The sequence below is a fragment of the Perca flavescens genome, chromosome 2 (genome assembly GCF_004354835.1).
Source record: "Perca flavescens isolate YP-PL-M2 chromosome 2, PFLA_1.0, whole genome shotgun sequence".
NCBI classification, from domain to species: Eukaryota; Metazoa; Chordata; class Actinopteri; order Perciformes; family Percidae; genus Perca; species Perca flavescens.
In genome coordinates this window covers 33,621,116-33,641,259 of record NC_041332.1, presented here as the reverse complement: position 1 = coordinate 33,641,259, position 20,144 = coordinate 33,621,116, and the positions used below count along the sequence as shown (strand labels likewise).

Sequence of the window (20,144 nt, the reverse complement as noted above, 5' to 3'; positions counted from 1 at the left end):
CCCCAACTGCGAGAAAGCTCATCCTCTCTCCTGCTGCTCTCTGTTTGTGTTTCACTGAGAGTATTGATTTGTCTTTTCTCAACCACACACCCACTTTCTCCTCTGTCTACTGTTTTGTGGCTTTGACCTATTATTATTATTATTATTATTATTATTATTATTATTATTATTTTTATTAAATCAGTTTGCATCAGTCAACATTTACATGAATACGTCAGATAGAATTCAGAAGCACCGTTAGGGCTGCAACAAACGATTATTTTCATTACTGATGAAAAAACGTCACATTTGAGAAGCTGAAATAAGTGATGTTTGGCATTTTGCCTTGAGAAATGACTGAAACGAAGAATTAAAATGGTTGCGGATTCATTTTCCGATGAGTGACTTAATTGATTTGACTAATCGTTTTAGCTCTAAAATAATGCAAGGAAAGATTACTATTAAATAGCCAGAAACGTTGGGCGATTGCTGCTTTTTAACAGCTGTCTGTACAAAAAATGTGTTTGCTTTGCTGTAATCGGATGTTTGAACGGCGCCAGACTAGATTTTCTATTGTGATATAACTGACAGTACCATATGACAGAGAAGATTGCATCAGAGCAGCTGCTATGCAGGACAGATGTGACGCTCATTGTGGGAGCATACAAGAAACGTCTCAGATCAGTTGATATCCCACACTGGATATCCGCTTATTGTTTTGGTTATGTATTTATCGTTTTAGGTGTGATGCACAAAAATGAACACAGCAACAAATTCTCAAACTGATACTGTGCAGAGCAGTTAGTGTGTGTGTGTTGTATATAAAACGGTTAGACGAGCTGCTGTGTCCCTTGATCTGCTTTATTTGGCATACTTGGCATGTCACATTGCTGATTTCTGAGTGGTGGCAGCAGGGCTGTTAGGATGGAAGCAGGTGTTAACTGGATGGCTCAGTTATGGCTGCTTTCCTCTTACTTACTGTCAATGCTCTCTCTTCTTCCTGTTCTGTCTTTCTCTTCTCTCCCCTTTCGTGCTGGGCTACAGATGAGTGGTTTTCCAAAGGTAAGCTCTTTACCGCTCTATGACTGCACTTTGCTTTGCTGTATGACCGCACGTTGTTGTCGTCGTAGTAGTAATAGAATAGCTGAGCTAACCGGTCAGTAACGGTCTTTAGTACTAACATGCACGCCTCATGCATCTCAGTTTTTTGGTGAAAGCATATGTCTAAACAAATTAGAACAAATGTACTAACAGTAGAACTCATTTTCTAAAATAAATGTCATGTTTAGATTCGGGGTGTTTCTAAAGCTGTGATGTTTGATACCAGGTAGGAAAGAGGAGGATGCAGCTGCAGACATAATAGACATTCCAAAGAGGACCTCACCTGCTAAAGGTAACTCTTTTTCTTTTTTACTATATTCATCAAAAAGTGCAGAAAAAAAAAGTTTTTTTATAACATGTATATTTGTCCTTCCCCTCCATTTCTTCTGAATATTCCCATCAATACTCCCTGCTCTCCGTACTTGCTTCTCCACACTTCCCCTCCTCCTCCTGCCCACTTTCATTTTCCATCCTGAAGGCTATGAGCTGTTGTACCAGCCAGAGGTGGTCCGCATCTACACCTCTCTGCTGAAGGAGTCCAAGAACCCCACCGTGCTGGAAGCCTCGGCTGGAGCCGTTCAGAACCTGTGTGCTGGACGCTGGACGGTGAGAACCGCTATTCATTATTCTATTAATTCATTTCACCAACACTCCCTGTGCTGAGTAAACGCTCTAGCTGGGCGAAAAACCTATTCCAGATTGTGGGAATCTCAACAAAATATACAACGTGCCAAACAGAGCTCGTAAGATGTCCTTCAAATCTAAGGATGTTTTGGGAATGGACTAAGTACACATTAGTGCACATCCTTTTCTAAAGTGCTTACTCGGATACTTACCACAAATTACTGTAGAAACTGTCATCCCCTCGTTAAAGGAGGCATGTACAGTGTTGAATGACAGTTTCTTAGTACTGTGGCTTAAAGGTTAAGACCGTGTAAGATTAGTGAATGGAATAATCCGGGCAAATGGGAGTTTTAGTACTAGTTGGCTCAACCCTTCAATAAGTATCCTTGGGAAATATGCCTAATGCCTTACTACCTCCAATATTAATACAATGTAATAATCAGAGTCACACGGAATCTGCGGATGCAGAATTTTTAGGAGATTTTTCAAAGATTTTAAACCAATTAAAATAAAACTCAGAATGTTAACAAACACATGTCCACCCCAAGCAGAAAAACAGCAGCTAAATTCCACAGATTTCCATTCTGGTGAAAAAACTGCAGATTCCCTTTGGGTCTGATAATAATTTAGGTTCCTCTGGACAGGATTATGTACAACAAAATGCTGTAACTATACTGTATGTCTTCATGCAAATGTACCCAAAATCTGTGCTTTGTGCACTTTTTTTATGTATATATTTGCAAGGGGAACCAATGTTTGTATCATCTGACTCTATTCTCAAAGGGAAACCACTTGGAAAATAACTAAGCAAAGGTCTGTTTGTACACTCTAGTGATAGAGGGCACTTGTAAAACAGAGATGTGTCCACTCAGGGGAGCACTTTTGGCATGTGTCGTCAAGTATTCGGATTAGGCCGTGTCAGAAAATACAACAGTCTATCCAAAGTTGGAGTAGTTTTTCCCCCGATTTAATGGAAAACCCAAATTGTGTCTGTTTAGTATGGGCGATACATCCGCGCCCTGCTGCGGCAGGAGAAGGGTCTACCCATGATGACTGAGCTGCTGGCCCACGGAAACGACCGCGTGGTCCGCGCCATGTCTGGAGCCCTCCGCAACATGGCCATTGATGCACGCAACAGAGATCTACTAGGTGAGATTTGGAGCACTCTGGGGGACTGAGCTAATCGGCCTGTGACACAAGGATATGTTGTATCAAGAGGATAGCGTAAATCTTTAAGTGTGTTTTCAATTGTCATCACTTTTTCTTCTTCTTCTTCTGCGTCATGTGTTGTCAGGTAAACATGCGGTGCCTCACCTGGTGGCCAACCTGCCCGGCGGTGGTCAGAGTCAGCCGGTGCGAGCGCTGTCAGAAGAGACGGTGGTGTCGGTATTGAGCACGCTCCATGAGGTGCTGAGCTCCAGCCTGGAAGCAGCAAAGAGCCTCAGGGCCTCACAGGGAATCGAGAGACTGGTGCTCATTAACAAGGACGGGTACGGGCTGATTTATTTTTATATTTTGTCCATTTCCGCCAGTTGAAACTGAAGTTTTGAATTACTTGGCTTCATTATGCGTGCCTTTTTTCAGTCCTATCTTCTAATTCCCTGTCTCTGTCTCTGCCTCTCCTGTCCACTGGGGTCAGCAGTAATCGTTCTGAGCGGGAGGTGCGTGGAGCCGGCCTGGTGCTGCAGACAGTGTGGGGCTACAAGGAGCTGCGGCGCACTTTGGAGAAGGACGGCTGGAAGAAGACAGACTTCATGGTCAACCTTAACCCTCCCAGCAACAACACCAGGGCCAACGGAGGATATGAGGACAGCACTCTGCCGCTCATAGACAAAGGTCAGGAAGCAAAAGGGAAACGCGTGCGTGTGAAGTGTACTGCTTTGCAAAGGCCAAATATCTCAGTGTTCAGTGTATCCTGTCTTTTAAGTCTCCTGTCCAGTTAAAATATTGTTTGTATTAACAGCATATTATTCTGTTGATGTGAGCCAACATTTTGTCACATTTAACTGCAAAACACAACAACAAAATCACGTGTTTGTAATGCAGCATACGACATACTGCTAGAAATTAAACTGTTAGGGGTCAGATGTATGTGCTTTAAATTAGGCTTTTTGCTAATTCATGGTATGTTTTTTTTACATTATTAATTTTACTTTGCACACAGTCCAATTCTGATTGCTCTAAAGATTTAATTAGAATATTGAGTGTGCACTTGCAATAGGTCTTTATGTAAGGCATTGAAAAGCTCCAGTTCTAGTGTTAGTCTAGTACTTTACTTAAAAGTACTGTAAGCAATGTCGCACATTTTTTTTAAGGATACAACATTTTTTGTCACATACAGCAAACATCTCCTCACTATCCGCTAGCTGCCTGTCCCCTGAACACACTGTAAAAAAAACGCGGTCTCTGTAGACAGCCCAGGCTCCACAAACGCCAACAAAATCAAACTACGCCAACCTGCACCACCAAACATAACAAACAGTGTTCCAGCCAATAACAGACAAGAAGGATTTGGGGGTTGTGGGGGGTTAGTGCACGGAAGAAAGGGGCGAGCTAGCCTCGGTTTTGTTTCGAACGTCAAGAAGAAGTGCCGTCACCCACCATCGCTTAGAGCACCTTTAAGCGTTGGGTATACTCGAGCGCGACACAGTGTTGCGACGGACGTGCATGCTCGTAGCGCGCCATCTACGGCGGCCCACGCGCTACGAGCATGCACGGAGACGTTTATGCTCGCATTGTTCACTGCAGTATTCTGCAAACACTGCATAAACACTGCATAAGCAAAAAGTAGTAGAAAGGAAGAGACCAGAAGTAAAGGACAGTTGGCTGCCTGCTAGCAGTAGTAAACACATCCATGTTAAACACTGACGGGCTGCCAAACATTACATTTATCTCCTCTAATCATTAACGTGACTGTCGATAATCTCCAAATCGAAATGACTGTCTGCCTGTAACATGTTAAGAACCCTCTTTCCATGAAGCCGTTTTTTATTTTTATTTTTTTTTTATAGCTTCGACAAAATGATCTCATGTTTTTCCACCCTCTCCAAAATGTTTCTTCTTCTCCCAGTGTGGTGTCTCTCTCTGACCACATATCTAAGGCTGTTTGACTCCCTGTGGTCTGTACATGGAGAATCATACAGATGTTTATACAGACGAACTTGCTCTTCCCAGCCGACCGTGAAAGGGCAGCGCGCACAGCAGGCACGCACAGTTAAAAACATTCGGAGGTGCGCGACCATGCGCGGCGACAGCTTGAGGAGCCTTCGTGCTGGAAATGACAGCACCTTGCGCCCGGAACACCGCGGCGACCATAAATTAAGCTTTAAGCTCCACAGAGCTCTGCTCTACAAATGTAACCATTGCAGTGTTTCAAAGAGTCCGCGCTCTGTGTTTCTATGTACTGCACTTGATAGGTTCCTATTATATGACAAAAGGCTGTTTGCAGACATTGGAGAATGAAAGAGGATTTGCAATTAATTCTTGCATGTTTGTCGCAACCTGCTTGGCAGACATTTAAGGGTTTACCACAGCGGGGCATTTTAGATAAATCTCAACTCAACATCACGTTTATGTTAAAATACAGTATCTCTCTAATATGTTCAAAAGATCTTTTGAAGTCTTTGGCACTGACATTAAAGTTTCCAAATCCCACCCATCACACACCAAAGAAGCGTAAACTATAGATTTGCAAATACTAGCTGGCTCCTGTCTGACACTTGATACTATTACAAAACACTAACACACCTGCACACTATTCTACCTTTGGCAGGAGATGGTCCGGCTGTTAACATGGTCTCTCTGTGGGAGGCAAACCCATTTATAACTTAGTACATTTTGATTTGATTGTTTTTTGTGTCTTTAATACACAGGGGGCAAAGGGGACCGCGAAATGATTCCAATGAATGACTTGGGACCAGGCAAGTGTGACAACAGGACACACACACACACACACACACACACACACACACACACACACACACACACACACACACACACACACTCACACTCTCTCTTTAACATATGTTTCTCCTCTTCATTCAGATGCCTACTCCACACTTGACCAGAGAGGGAGAAGGAACACTTTTGATAACACACTCGAACCTGCTGACAAAGATGCAGTACAGGTAAAAAAACGGGCCACATGCACAGCACACGCCTCTTTTCACACACATAACCCTGCATGACTGCATTTTAATGAGAATGACTCAACTACATACTTCCTGCATCCCCTTACTTACCTTCCCTAGCGTTTCTAGAAAATACTAATTTGTGAGACGGCGGTATGGTACAGACATGATCACGATTTTCAAAAGTATGTTTAAAAACACACTTGCTGTCGAGCCGCGCTTCAAAGGATGGCACTTTCTGTTATCTCATCATCTGCTAATACTGTTTGCCTCTGCATCATCTCTGTGAAATAATTCCAGTCCATTCAGGAGAAGTCTGTGTGGAGTCTGTCGTCACAAAGCCGAATAATGTCTTTTTGGATTGGATATTGATGCACGCCACAACCTAGCTGAAAAGATAAAAATGGTTGAAAATATGAAACTGGTTAATCATGAGCAAGACACACACCCCTTCCTTTTGATGTCTAGATTTCAGGATGATACACCGACCCGTATCCTCACACTTGCTGCTAAAAGTATTAGTGTGAACGGACGTGCTCTCACACACACCCACAGAGCATGTTGATGCATGTCTTATTAAAGCACTATAGTTGATCTGTGTCTTGCACATCATTTCTTATGTGTTCTCTCCCCCGAAACACAACCTAACATTCAACTAACCTTATGTAACCCTTATTTCTCTCCACTTTTTCTCTTGCTTTTCTTTTTCCCATTTTCTGTCTCTTCACCTTCTCTGGGTTTTCACTTAACCCCCTTAATTCTGTATTCTGTATGTCACCTTTGGTCTCTTTCTCTTTCTCTATCACACACTCCTACTCTTTCTTTTGGTCTATCTCTCTCTCTATCTCTCAGGGAGGGATGTATGGGGAGAGGCAGGCCTCTTTGCCTCTAATGGATTCTTACGATGGTTAGGCTACACCCACTGTCACACTGCATGTCAGCGCATGGTATGTGTGTCCCACCAGCTGCTCCTCTCAACTCACCGCATGGCCTAATATCTTAGTTGTGTATTTTCTGTGACTTTTCTGTTTAGCAGTGACCAGTGTTGTCTATGAGCTTCCATTGTACTGTATTTGGACTGTTTTTGCTCCCCCTGCTGGTGAAAAGTGTCAATGAATTATTTTTTTTGTTCTTCTGAGATGTGATTTTTTTTTTTTTTTTTTATTTAATTTCTGTCTCTGCACAGTTTGTGTGATTTTTGTCTTAACACGTGATGACTTTGTTGCCAGCGGCCACTATTACATTTTTTTTTTTTTCTTCCAAGCCTCTGCTGTGAATCTGAATTTTACATGTCATTTTTCCCGCCTAGGCATGAACGCCTCACATTAGACGCTCCACATGATCAATTTCCACACTTTTGCCTCTTCTTCTCTTGCAGAAAAACTGATTGTGTGCATCACAAGACGACAGCCTCCTCCCACCTACTGCCCTTGCTGAACTGACAATTGGGGACCACTACACTACCGATGGGACTAAACTCCATCCTTTAGACTCTACCCTTCTGTCCCTCTTCGCTCTTTTGCAGCTTCTCTTCTTCTATCTTTCCCTTTGTTACATTCTTCTATTGCAGCTGACAAACTGATGAAACCACACAGACAACCGGACGTGGACCTCTGCTCCCTGTGGACAACCGGACGAGACACTATGACCACTTTGTGCTCTGCGATTCACTGCACTCCGAAAACTCTAACCACTCAATCAGATACCATGGCCGCAACACTACATCTCCGCGCTACACTACAACACTACAACTTGCCCAGGCAACACTAATTCTCTCTTCGACGAGACTTTGGCTTCATCTGACAACTTTTTCTGTTTCTTGGAGGTCAGAGCGTAGCCGTAGACAAATTCAACTAAAATAGAAAGTTGGGATCAGAACAGGACACTTTATAGTGAACTTTTTCATAAGTGGCTATTATACTCTGTTTTGAGGAAATGTCTTTTTTTTTTTTTTTTTTTTTTTTTTCTTCTCTCTGATGGTTAAATGCCACAACAACAACAAAGATTTCCTACCACTGAGAACCGATGTTTTATGATCTAATCAGATATGTGTAGAGCTTCTGCTTCGGTAGTGGTTGTTCCTTTTCTTGCTTTGCTCTGTACCACAGTAATGTACACGTGCCAAATGACACTGCTACTGCTGCGACTGCCAATACTGAATGCAAGAACTGAATGCAAGAACTTCACCCACTCAAGACTTCTACAGCAGCTACACTGAAAACTGTCATCTGCTTTGTTTTGTGCGCAGCTTGTGTCTGTGACAGTCCATCGACAAGATGCATGCTGCATTTTTTTTTTTTTTTTTTTTTTTTTTTTGTATTTGATTGTGATCCATAGATATAAAAGGGTGGAGGGCCCTGTATGGATATCCCTACAGATGAAAATAGAGCAGACAAATTGTCCATCTGTTTCTAAAAGTGATGTTTCTGTTCAATGTAAGCCCCTTGGGAGATATCACAGGAGTCATGGGTTGAATTTACTGACATCTGCAGTTCTGTAGTCTTATGAATGTGTACATACAAGACTGTCTCTAATGGCACCTATGTGGGCTAACTGGAGTGCCTCGCTCTCATGCAGGATAGGTCTGATGGGTGTGCCCAACGTGACATGGGTAACCAATCAAGGTGTCTTTTTTTTTTTTTTCTCAGCAGGTTACTAGTTGGGAATATTGTATATGGAACTCATCAGTTTTCTATTCTGCAAAATAATGTAATGTGTGACGGGTTGATTCTTGTTATTGCAATTTTTTTTTTTTATAAGGTATACAACTCTTGAGTTCTGTATAATTTACCTGGCTTTAAGACTACAGAACAGTACATGGGAGAAGACACAGTATTGTCTGTTTTTGCCTGCATTTCTTCTCTTCAGTGCTTGTTCTGTAGAAGAATGCATATTCTTAGTGCTGAGTGAGATGTAGATAACCTACTGAGTGGATGATTAAAAGAAGCACTAGGGGTGGTATAATGTGTTTTTTCTTTTTTTTTTTTTCAACCTTTTTGTTTTCCATGCCAATTGAAACATGACAGAGGATGCCTCGTTTTCTCAAAGTAACAAGATGCCTTCAAGAGTGGACAGACTTAAAGACAATAGAGGAGAGCAAGGGTTTGTGTTAGAAAATCACAGAGTAAGGAGGCATAGACCAGAATTTGCTATTAAAAAAAAAATAAAGTGGAGAAAAATTTAAAGCACATTTAAACTATATATATATATACACAAGAGAATATTTGTTAATTTGAATGGTTTTATGTATTTTTTTTAATATTGATTTGGGTTTAAATGTTTTGGGGTGCTCTTCGTGAATGCATATGCAATCAGTTTTTAAGTTTTGATTGAAAACATTTAGTTTATGTCTTAATTAAATGCAAAACAAGTTCGCTAAAAAAAAAAATCCTCTAACAGATACTGGAACACTAATGGAAAAATCTGATTCTGGACTACACCCTAATCTCTGCCTTGGCTCTTAAAAGTTGCACATTCTCATTCATGAATGAATCATGTAACTAGCAATACTGTTTTTAATAAAAAAAAGAATTTCTCAAAACTTTTGTTTTCTTTTTTCCTCTTGTTTATCACATTATTTTATAATGAATCCGTGAAGGGCAGTTCATAATGAAAATGGGCCCTCGACCTGTGCTACAAACGGAACAACATTCTTTGGTCATGTCCAGGTGGTTTTCCTATTGTCGTTCGACAGAGCGGCCGGTAGGTGGCGCTTTACGTTTGCGGCTCACTTTCAAATGCGACAACAGGAAAAGTGTTAAAACATGTAGCTAATGCTTCGGTTAGTTTAACGCTAGTGTCGTCGTTTAGAATACAGTTAATTGTGCTAAACACCTGTTCGTGCAACAGACGTATTATGCTGCTGGTGGTAAGTGTCATTTTTAAGCTAATGCTAAATTAGCGTTAACGTTACCTCCGTTTAGCTGCGGAGCGTTAGCGTTAGCTAACCTTGTCAACTTATTACCCTTGTGTTGTCTTCCCCGTCACCCATGCAACTTTTTGTTTTTCTGGGTCAAAATTTTTGAATTCAAACTTTTCAACAATTTGTTCTTTTTTCGACACACTCTCACTTTCCCCGACGTTTTTGGTCACTTTTCCCGATGTTTTTGTCGATTTTTTTTCCTGCATCTTTGATGCTTTTTCCGGCTTTTTTTTTTTCCAATGTTCTTTTTTTTTCTTTTCCAAATGCTATAGAATTGAATAAAACGCCCACATTCAATGAAAGTAGTGAACGGATCATGTATTTTACTTGGGAAGAGTAATAGTTGTATGGAACCAGCCACGTTATTTTCTTTGACAACTTGGTTGAAAGAAACCCCACATTTCTAATACAGAAACGTTTTGAAAATGGGTCAAATTTGACCGGAGGACAGCAGGAGGTTTAATCACGGTGGTCAGTTCAAACGTCGACATTTGGACCTCAATTCGTTTGGGCTAAAGTCACATTTATTAAGCTATTTGTGAATATGTTGGACATGCATATTTGTTGAATCTTATCTATCACATTTTTTTCATTTGTCTGCTAACTTTTAGCCACAGTGGCCAGAAGACGTTGAACAGAAAATAGAATAAACGAAAGCGGGCAATACGACAGTTAACCCTTTTAAAAGTAAAATGTCAGTCAGACATTTAACATAAAGTTCACCGACACGGACGTTGCGCGAACGCAGTTGGGCTCCACCACGTGCTGCGCCCGCAGCCTACTCACAGTCCAAAATGAAGGCTGATAGTCACACACGACCCAAGCTATGCAGAGTTGACCCTAGGTTATGTTGATTTTGCAAAGTCGAAGAGTTTGTACCAACTTTTTTTTATTACAGTCACAGCACGCCCTTTTGCATTTGTGGGGTAACAGATGTTTTTAAAGATCTAGTGAAGAACGAGGACAGAGTGAGACATTTCGTTCAAAGGGGGCAGTGCTCTTAAGGTGGAAACAAAACGGGATAAAACACATCCAAACATTAAAATGAGGCAACCGATAAAACAGTGAACAGGTCGATTTTGTAAGCGCATGGGCCCACCACTGGTACCAACAGTAGTAGTTGTACTTTGTGCATCTTTCACAGCAAATGTAACCATATTACTGTCTCTGTCATCCCCACCTCTTATGTCCTTCCATCCTCCCAGTTCCCATGTGGACATGCAGCGGTACCGGTGGCCAGGTTTTAAGATGCAGCTTCTTGGAGAGCTGCAGAGACAACAAAACAATGCCCAATTCTGTGATACCCTGTTGCAAACCGAGGGTGAGAGTGAGCTGTGTGAGCATACTTGAGTTTTAAATTGAAGGGTAATAAAAAGAAGAAAAAAATCAACCACTTTTTTTTCTCTCCTATTTGTAAAGGTATCTCAGTCCCAACCCACAGTTGCATCCTTGCAGCTCTCAGTCCCTACCTGTCTCAGAAGCTGTCCGCCTCCCCGTCTCCTCCATCAGGTCAGAAGCGCCAGATCCAGCTCCAGGCTTTGAAGGCCCAGACCCTGCTGAAGCTCGTTGCTCTTCTGTACTCTGGGAAGCTGGAGGTAAAAGGAAGCGGAGAGCAGAATGACGTGCTGTCTGCAGCCCGCCAGCTTGGGATCACAGACCTTGTTGAAGGACAGGAAAAGGGAGGGGGGGAGGAGGGAGAACCCCAGGAAAATAGTTTAGGGTGTTGCAGAGAAAAGGCAGAAGCAGGCGGAGGGAGAAATGAAAGCGGAGAAATGCAGGATGCGCAAGTTCAGACTGAAATGGCTGAAAAGAGAGATACAGATTCTCCGATTGAAAAGAGAAGTTGTGTATCCACAGGCACACAGACTGTTAGAGCTGGTGAAAAGATGGTGGGCAGTTCTTCTACTCAATCTGGCCAAACTAAACCTCCAACCCCAGAGCCTGCATGCTCTGAAGCTCAAAGTTTGGGTTTTTCTATGTCAGTGCAATGCCCAGACGTCACACATGATAAACATTTATTCTCCACTCCTTGCCTACCTTTTTCCAGTATGCACAGCGGAGCACGAAGCGATGGACAGTCTACGTTAGACCGATCCTCTGACAGCGTAACAAATCCCACGTCAACTTCAGCTTTGCCCAGCAGCGCGATGACACTCCCCATTTCCCTCAACAACGACTCAAATGCCCCAACACCTCAGGAAGACGGCGCCAACCAGCAGTCATCTGAGGTTGGGGACAGCGTACAAGTGTTCACTAAGGAAGGGACAGGATTGGAGGACGGGGAAACAAATGGCAAAACAGCTGAACATAGAACAAATATAGAGCAGCCAAGCAACAGAGATGAGATGCTAGGAAAGGAAAAAGGAAAGCCTACAGGGAGGAGGCGTACACATTTCGGGATAAAGAACATGGCTAAGATGAAACGGATGCAGACAATAATGAATGCCACACAGATTTCTGTCAAGGTAAGAAGGACGAGTTAATTATTTCACGTAGAAACATAACCTGAAATTAAATCTCTTCCAGAGTTAGGTGTGAGCATTGACCCAAAAGCTATATTAAGTGAGATTACAAATTCATTGTGAACCACATCAAAGACAAATTTCCACTTTCTTGTGATGGACCGTAAAGTTTACGAGGCAAAATAACCGCTCAGCTGATGAGAGTCCTGCACCCCCACAGGTAGGGACTTCCTTCGCTCACAGGAAGTGCCAGTTTGGCATTAAAAATAGCAAAAATAAATCTCTCTCTCATTGCCTGTCATCTGTCTGTAATGAAAGTTTTATGCTTAAAAAAAAAAAGACCATCACAACAAATGGGTAGAAAGCCCACTCGTTTTTTTTTTTTTTTTTTTTTTGGTTTTCATCATCGCCATGTTGTCTTCCCTCGGTGCAGGTGAAGCTGAGGAGGAGAACCAGGACGAGGACCAAAGGAGAAGTGTGGGAGGTTGTGAGCATACATGACCGAGACGAGTCATTGTCAGTTCTTACCTCCCTGAAACAGGTAAAGAAGTATGACGGTGAATTTACACACACACACACACACTTGTCATCCAATTCACTTGGATTTGATTGGACGTTTATATTTCAGTTGGAATCACTGAATCTGCCAAGTGCAATACATATTCAGTGATTTGTCTTGGTAATGCATGGCTGTGCAGAGATAGAACATGATTTGTTGTGTGATTGTTTCACAGCATTTACTAAAAAAGATCCTACAGCAACAGCAATAGACATATTATTTAAAGGGACAGTAGCTCATGAACATGTATTGTATATCGGGTAGATATTTTATGATAATGGACTTATTCTTTAAAGACGCAATGTAACTAAATTAGCTTTGCAAACACAGCTACAAAGCTGAGTCATATTAGCCAATTAGCAGTACTGTATTTGCCAACCCTAATCATTTTGCCAGGGACTGATGCACCTGCGGTTTGGGTGCAATTATTGTGGTCTCTTTGGACCCATTAGTTGTCTCCTATTGCTTTGGAAACTCGCACATTAATTGCTGAGTGCCGGGCCTCTCCCACCAGAAAAGACAAGTGCTTTCAAACACGTTAACTCCTTACATGCAAGTGTCTTTTTGCATTGGAAAGGAATGAGATTATAAAATGATAGTGTTAGGGGAAATAATAATGTCACAGGCAAATTTATTGTGCAACAAACACAGTGATCCAAAACCACAGATCTGCACTCTGGGAGAAGTGAAAGCCATTATGATTCAAACACCAGGTAAAATCCTAACTTAGTATTGGACTGCCAGAGCTGCAGACCGAGGCTCGATGGACAGCAGAGGCCTGTACTACGAATCAAGATCAACATGCCCTGGATTTATTTCACCTAACCGAACAACCGTGGTCCGACGGTAACCTGTGTCACGACGGTGGTTAAAGTGATGGTTCGGAGTAATTTCACCCTAGGGTCCTTTGCACCACGACCTCGAGCCAAACAACCCCCCAGAAGCTTTTTTTCACCTGGATCAAACATTGGGAGAGTTAGCTTTATCAGCTGAATAGCTTAGTGCAGACGCTAATGGATCCAACTGTGTATTTTATAAGTTACCCCACTAATAATGCCCAAAACGAGTTCTTAGGGACGTCTACAAATTACAACACCGAAAAGACATACAACAAAAATATTTATTAATTTAACTTATTTTTTAAAAGTGCTGTAGTATAACTAGCAGGAAACAAGTTATAATTGAGGTAAGTTTGGAGACACTACCTTATTTAATCATTAAATTAATACATATTTTTGTTGTATCTCTTTTTGGTGTTGTAATTTGTAGACGGCCCTAAGCATTCTTTTTTTTTTTTTTTTTTTTCCAAGGTTGACGGTAAGACCGCACAAGGGTTTAATGGGTCTGATGAAAACTAAACTTGATCAAATGTATGTGACCTCTTATTTATCTTTCTAAAGGATGGCTCCAACCACAAAAGGCCACAGGCAAGCAGCGAGCCTCCTCCCTCCTCTGTCGAGCCAGGCCTCATTCATAAACCAGAGACCCAGAATCTTCAGCCTGCTCCCACCGACTCCCCTGAACCACCACCACCACCACCCCCCCACTCCAACACCACGTCTGTCTCCAAGCCTCTCTCTAGTGACTGCTTCGCCCCAAACCAAAACGACGGCGTTGAGTCAGTCCCGCTCCCCCAGCCTCCAGGCCCTGCAGAGGAGTGTGATGAGCAGATAGAGAAGCTGTTGGAGGACATCATGATGGGCCTGAACATCCTGCCAAACTTGGACAGGGACAGGGACTGCAAGAAGTCTCATTATCCTCAACCAATACGTGACGGAGCGCCGGCCATTTGCCAGGTCCCCGTTACAGAGAATGAGCAGCCGCAGAGTCCGATGCATGCTGCCGTCAGTGCAGCAGGGTGTGTGTATTACCAGGATTTTGGGACACAAATTGGTCACTCGTCAACAGATGCAGGTATCTAGATCCTCTTGTTTTCTTGTGATTTATAAGTTTATCTCCGAACAAGATGTGGAGACCGTTGCCTCATTGATAAATTGTAGGTTAATGTGTTGCCTAGCAGTGGGTCTTGCAAGCTGGAGATCTTCTGCTAATGAAACAAGTAGCCGTTTTTCATCCAAGGAGGGAGAGATGTGTTAATTAGGATAATGAAAAAGAAATATTAGACATGTTGTGACTCTTTCTCCTTTTATATTCACTAATATAACTTTGTACATGTGGTGGGTGTTGAATCATGGAAGTTGATCATTTCAAGTTCTCTATCGCTCCATCCTTTATCGATATAATCCTTTTTATCTGTGTTTTCTTTTTTTAGCTCTCCTCTTGTTTTATAGTCCAGCGCTTTACAGCTTTTTGAAAAATGCCCATCACAATCTCCTTAAGTCAGAATAATGGCCTATTCTGTCTGAAAAACAAAATAGAGGCAATTTACTATATTGAGGAAAGCAGAACATGCTCACAATTGAAAAGTTTGAACAAGGGAATGTTACTTGAATTACTTAAATGATTAATCAATTGACTAATTGTTTTTTAACTCTTAATTTCAATTATTCTTTTTGCAATGACTTGGTAATGTAATTTGTGCAAAACACAGGCGGTGTGAACCTTGCGTAACACCAACCGCTTCAAGATATAAGATGATAAATTCAAGATGGATTGATGGCTGTCTTCTCACCTGTTGTACAGGTATCTATTGTTACTTTACAGCTCAGAACCAGCCCAGCTGCTCAAGCCTTTCATCTTTACAGCCGGCTGCTGTGCTAATCCAGCAGCAGCAGCCGAGCTCTCCTCAGTATCACTCATCTGTCCCAGCCGTGGGGGAAAGAGATGGAACCAGCCCCCAGGACATGCCACTGTCCAAAAGTCTAAATTGTCCATATCCTGAAGCTCCCACAACAAGCTCAGTCCTACCCACAGCTCTCTACTCCAGCGATCAGAAACTCCTTACTACCGTTACTTATTACCCAGCATGCCAGGACCCGTCTTCACAGGTGAACGAGAACATCCTGCAGTTTTTACCGCTGACGAATGAAAACGGGGGCCAGTCCTTGTATCCTTTACCTTGCATGGATGATTTGCGGCTCCCCCCATGTCTTTCTCCGTTAGAGCAGTCTCCCTCAGCAGCAGAACCCGAGACCACCCTCAACGACTCACCGCACCAAAGGGACAAAATTCCGCCACAGCCATCTCTACACGGGCGACCCTGGCTCACGCTAAACCACGGACCGCTACAATTTCCTCTCAGTGCTATCACTCAAGGAGATAATAAAAGCGCGCTTTTACCACAGGATACAAACCTCAGCTGTCGGCCAAAGCAAAGGCCGAAACGTCTGGAGTTGAGTCTACGAAAAAAGGATGCAGCATCCTGGACTGTGGAAGAGAGAGGAGCAATATCTGCTGGACATCAAAATGTTTCTGAAGTGAAGTTGTGTCCCGTGAAGATGAAGGAAAGTTTAGAATCTAAACAAAGTGACACTCAAGGTGATGCTACAGCGTCTAAAAAGAAGAGAACGCGCACAAGTGAAGGGGATGCTGCAGCGCCTAAAAAGAGGAAGCGAAAGAGCACAAGTCCTCTACAAGAGGCCAGTTCTCTTTTGGCATACCAACATGTGAAAGTCATTGATGGAACAAAGGGTCAAATAAACCTCAGTGTTTGTTCAGTCAGTTTGTCGAGCAACAATGTGCTAGCAAAGGAAAGAGAAATGGCCGCCTCTTCTTCAAACGGGCCACACAAATTTGCGGGGAAACCCAATGATCCGTCAACCATCACAGAAAGTCAAAAAGAGAAAACCAGAGGGCCTGGGGATCTTAACACTGACCGGACACGGGTCAGTACCAGGGCCTTTTTGAAAAAAACTCAAGAGATGCCAAGTAACTCAGGCATAGAACATGTTTTAAAACCCATCGTCCATAAAGCGCAGGTTGTGAATGAACCAGGAGTCTTCAAACGGGGACCCGGAAGGCCACGGAAAAACAAGGTTGAAGAGAGCCCTCCAGAGAGCTCTCCTGCCATTGAAAAAATTAGCCCCCCTGCCATGATTGGAAAAATTTGCTCTCCTGCTATCATTGAAAAAATGAGCTCTCCTGCCATCATTGAAAAAATTAGCCACAATTTAGAAAAAAGTGGGCTGCAAATTGACAGCAATTTGCTAAAGGAGGAGAGTGCAAAAACAAAGAGAGAGTGTAGAAAATGGAGGAGGAATAGAAGAGAAGTGGAGGAAATTCCACTGAAGAAGGCCGTAAGTGCTGAGAGCCCTGTAGAGGCTCAGGCAGATGACAAGAATGACGTGACCCCAGAAGGGAAAAAACGTAGGGCACACAAACGGCCACGGCGGGTCACTCTGAAGGAGTTTGAGAAGCTCATCAAACGCCAACACTCGAGAACAAGGAAGTCCCAAGTAGGCCGGGACAAGAAAACGAGTGGAACTGCAAGAGACGCAGAAAGTGAAGGAAAGGCATGTGGGAGCAGATTTGAAGAATTAACCAAGCAGACGGAATTGGACATTGCGCAGCCTCAGAACACGGACGGGATTAAAGAGTCTTTCGTGCTCTTTCATGTCAAAAGTGATAAAAATCACAATCACATTTCCTACAAATCGCAGCAAGATGACCCAAACTGCTCTACTAGTAAGGAGACCAGTTTGTTTGGGGACGGGTCCCATCCGGTGTCTTCCTTTGATGTCTCGGGAGACAAGGGGGCCAAGCCACTGAAGGATCCTGATAAAGGTAAAGTGTTTGTTGTAGTCCTAGTTCACAGATTTCCAAGCCCTTCTTACTCTGTACAGAGGGTGTAAAATTTGAGAAATATAAAATATTTACAATGAAATATGGGAAAAGCTAAACTCCCAACAATTGAACCATTGAATCGTTTTCATTTGATTCATTGTTTAGCCTGAAAAAGAACATGTTCACTAGAATATGTGTAAGATAAAAAAAACAACAACACTAAACACTCAGCACCTGCCCTCTTTGGTTTGGATGTGTACTAAGATGAAAAAAGAACCTGCTTTGGTGCTATCTGGTGGTAATATAAAGAATGGCATAGTGATAGCAATGAGCACAAGATGCTTGAACTGTTATTTGTTGAGCTACTTTTAGGTTAGGGGCCCTATTTTAAGCGCACGCCGTGAAGCACATGGCGCAGGTGCGTTTAGGGCGTGTCCAAATCCACTTTTGCTAGTTTGACGGCAGAAAAAAGGGTCCATGCGCTGGGTGCATGGTTCAAAAGGGTTGTACTTCATTAATCATAGGTATGTTTTGGGCGTAAGATGCAATAAACCAATCAATGTCCATTCAGAGAGAGAGAGAGAGAGAGAGAGAGAGAGAGAGAGAGAGAGAGAGAGAGAGAGAGAGAGAGAGAGAGAGAGAGAGAGAGAGAGAGAGAGAGAGAGACGGATTTTGTTGGTCAATGGCGCGATCACTTCTCACTGCCTCAAGATAGCAATACGCCCAGAATGCACCTGAACACAACTCCCTGTAAGACCAGCACCCCCATGGGCGCAAGTGCATTTGCTATTTAAACAACGCGGGCGCTGGAAGGCAAATTGACGACTGCATCGGTCTTAAACTAGCAAAGACACTTGTGTCGTGCTTTGCGCCGTGTGCAAGATAGGGCCCAAGCTGTTTATAATAAAGAGACATGCAAATTCAAAAACTCATGTTTTAATCCAAATCACAAAGCATTTATTTTAACTTATCAATACGACAATGGAAAAAATACTCATATGTAAGAGTACATCAGTAAAATATTATCAGTAAAATGTACTTAAAAGTACCAGCAGTAAAAGTAGTGGTTGTGCATTAAAACGTCCCCCGGGGGCTGATATATTATCTCATGTAACATTATTAGATGGTTAATACTGATGTATTAATGTGTAAGAAGCATTTAGTCTGGGAGCTGCTCGAGGAGGAGCTAAGTTGTGCTACTTTAATATACAGTTGGCTAGACAAAGACTTTACTCACATTTTTGCACTTTTTTTTTGTGGAACATTGGATAATTTGAACTCTTGGGACTAAAACCAATAATTTAGATTGAACCATTTCAGAAGTTGAGAAAGGAAATATCTCTCCGGTGGTACTGACGATACAGTAACTCAATCTGAAGCATGCCGAGGAGCCCTCAAAACACTGGTTTAATCAGTGTATCCCATTTTAAAACCCTAACACGTTTGCTTTTATTAAAATCCTAATTTGAAAAGTAGCTCGTAACTCCAGTTGTCAAATAAATATAGTGGCACAATATTTCCCTCTGGATGTTAGTGGAGTAGTAGAAGTGTAAAGTATCATAAAATGGAAGCTTCAAGTAAAGTAGAAGTACCTCAAAACGGTACAGAACTTGGGTAAGTGTACGCCACTTTAATAAAATGGAGGGGAATCAAATTGTGTCCGTGGTCCTCCAAGAATGAAATAAAAAATTAAAAAAACTTTGAAAACCCAAAAGCCACATATATTTCCAAAAACAATTACTCTAGATCATCTTTCTGACTTTTTATTTTTATTTATTTTTTAAGCACAAAAAGCCTGTGATACAGGTACAACACAGCAGACTGCTATCAAAGTCGAAGGCTCGTCTCACAGGGATACCTACCTGCCCCAAGAAGACAAAAGGCCTTTGGAGCATGACTTAAAGCTCCGGACGCCCGAGACAACTGGTCCACCTCGGCCACAAACGGTTGGCTTCAGCAAGAGCTCGGGCTGCGATCAAGCAGAAGACGAGGAGGAGGAAGAGGAGGTGGACGTTCTGCTCTACTCCCCAGACAAAGTGCTTCAGACCAGAGAGTGTGAGAATGGACTCGTCAACATGGAAATGACTCCAGAGGAGGAGGAGGAGGAAGAGGAGGAGGAGGAAGACGTAAACGAGATTGATGTAACTGGAGACGAGGCAGAGTAATCATTTTATGTGTGCATAGTTTTTACTTTGTTGTGTGACTAGTTAGGCAGGCCTAATGTTCTCTCTGTTCTGGTTTTAAGTATGTTCACAGAGATGCCAGAAGGAGTCCATTTTTCTGTGAAGCAATGTATAATAGTTATTTTTTTTTTTTTTATGTCCTTCCTTTTCTGTTTTCACCATCAGTCGTTTGTCTGCAAGAATCAATTCTGGTTTTGAGCCTTTTATTTAGTTCCATATACAAGGTTCAAGTGGATGTTTAATTTCCATTAATGATACGCCAAAGCATCGATGACAAATAAGAAAAAAGTTCTTAATGTTTACATTTGTCAGTGTTACATTTTCAGTCGTTTGAATGATCAGACTGATTAAGGTAACGGCATTGTGTCACTATAAGTAACTATTAGAAGAAAATAAATCTTGTTTTGAGCCTGTATTTGTAAAGCAGTGTTTTGTGTAACTTTCATAATTATGGTTTATTAAAAAGTTTAAATCTGACGTTATTTATTTATTTTTTTTTTT

General features: G+C 42.2%; 2 protein-coding genes across 8 annotated transcripts in view; both read left to right on the top strand.

The window, feature by feature from the left end:
- ctnnd1 (catenin (cadherin-associated protein), delta 1) overlaps nucleotides 1–8,795 on the top strand; it is a 33,827-nt gene extending 25,032 nt beyond the window's left edge. For 5 of the 7 annotated variants that reach the window (XM_028595465.1, XM_028595427.1, XM_028595475.1 and 2 more), the window contains 10 exons: nucleotides 1,024–1,041; nucleotides 1,307–1,372; nucleotides 1,559–1,686; nucleotides 2,703–2,853; nucleotides 2,999–3,194; nucleotides 3,347–3,540; nucleotides 5,577–5,624; nucleotides 5,749–5,831; nucleotides 6,687–6,781; nucleotides 7,213–8,795. In XM_028595465.1, the coding sequence (XP_028451266.1) occupies nucleotides 1,024–1,041; nucleotides 1,307–1,372; nucleotides 1,559–1,686; nucleotides 2,703–2,853; nucleotides 2,999–3,194; nucleotides 3,347–3,540; nucleotides 5,577–5,624; nucleotides 5,749–5,831; nucleotides 6,687–6,746 (944 nt within the window). In that variant the 3' untranslated portion in view covers nucleotides 6,747–6,781; nucleotides 7,213–8,795. The remainder of the gene's footprint in view (nucleotides 1–1,023; nucleotides 1,042–1,306; nucleotides 1,373–1,558; nucleotides 1,687–2,702; nucleotides 2,854–2,998; nucleotides 3,195–3,346; nucleotides 3,541–5,576; nucleotides 5,625–5,748; nucleotides 5,832–6,686; nucleotides 6,782–7,212) is intronic. The other 2 variants (XM_028595446.1, XM_028595455.1) reach the window with 2 other exon arrangements.
- A 670-nt stretch (nucleotides 8,796–9,465) lies between these two features.
- LOC114573562 (uncharacterized) lies at nucleotides 9,466–20,120 on the top strand. The gene is made up of 7 exons (XM_028605832.1): nucleotides 9,466–9,536; nucleotides 10,962–11,077; nucleotides 11,176–12,221; nucleotides 12,652–12,759; nucleotides 14,178–14,691; nucleotides 15,421–17,460; nucleotides 19,246–20,120. The coding sequence occupies exons 2-7, from the start codon at nucleotides 10,975–10,977 to the stop codon at nucleotides 19,623–19,625; spliced, it is 4,191 nt and encodes a 1,396-aa protein (XP_028461633.1). The 5' UTR covers nucleotides 9,466–9,536; nucleotides 10,962–10,974; the 3' UTR covers nucleotides 19,626–20,120.
- Nucleotides 20,121–20,144: the final 24 nt, after the last annotated feature.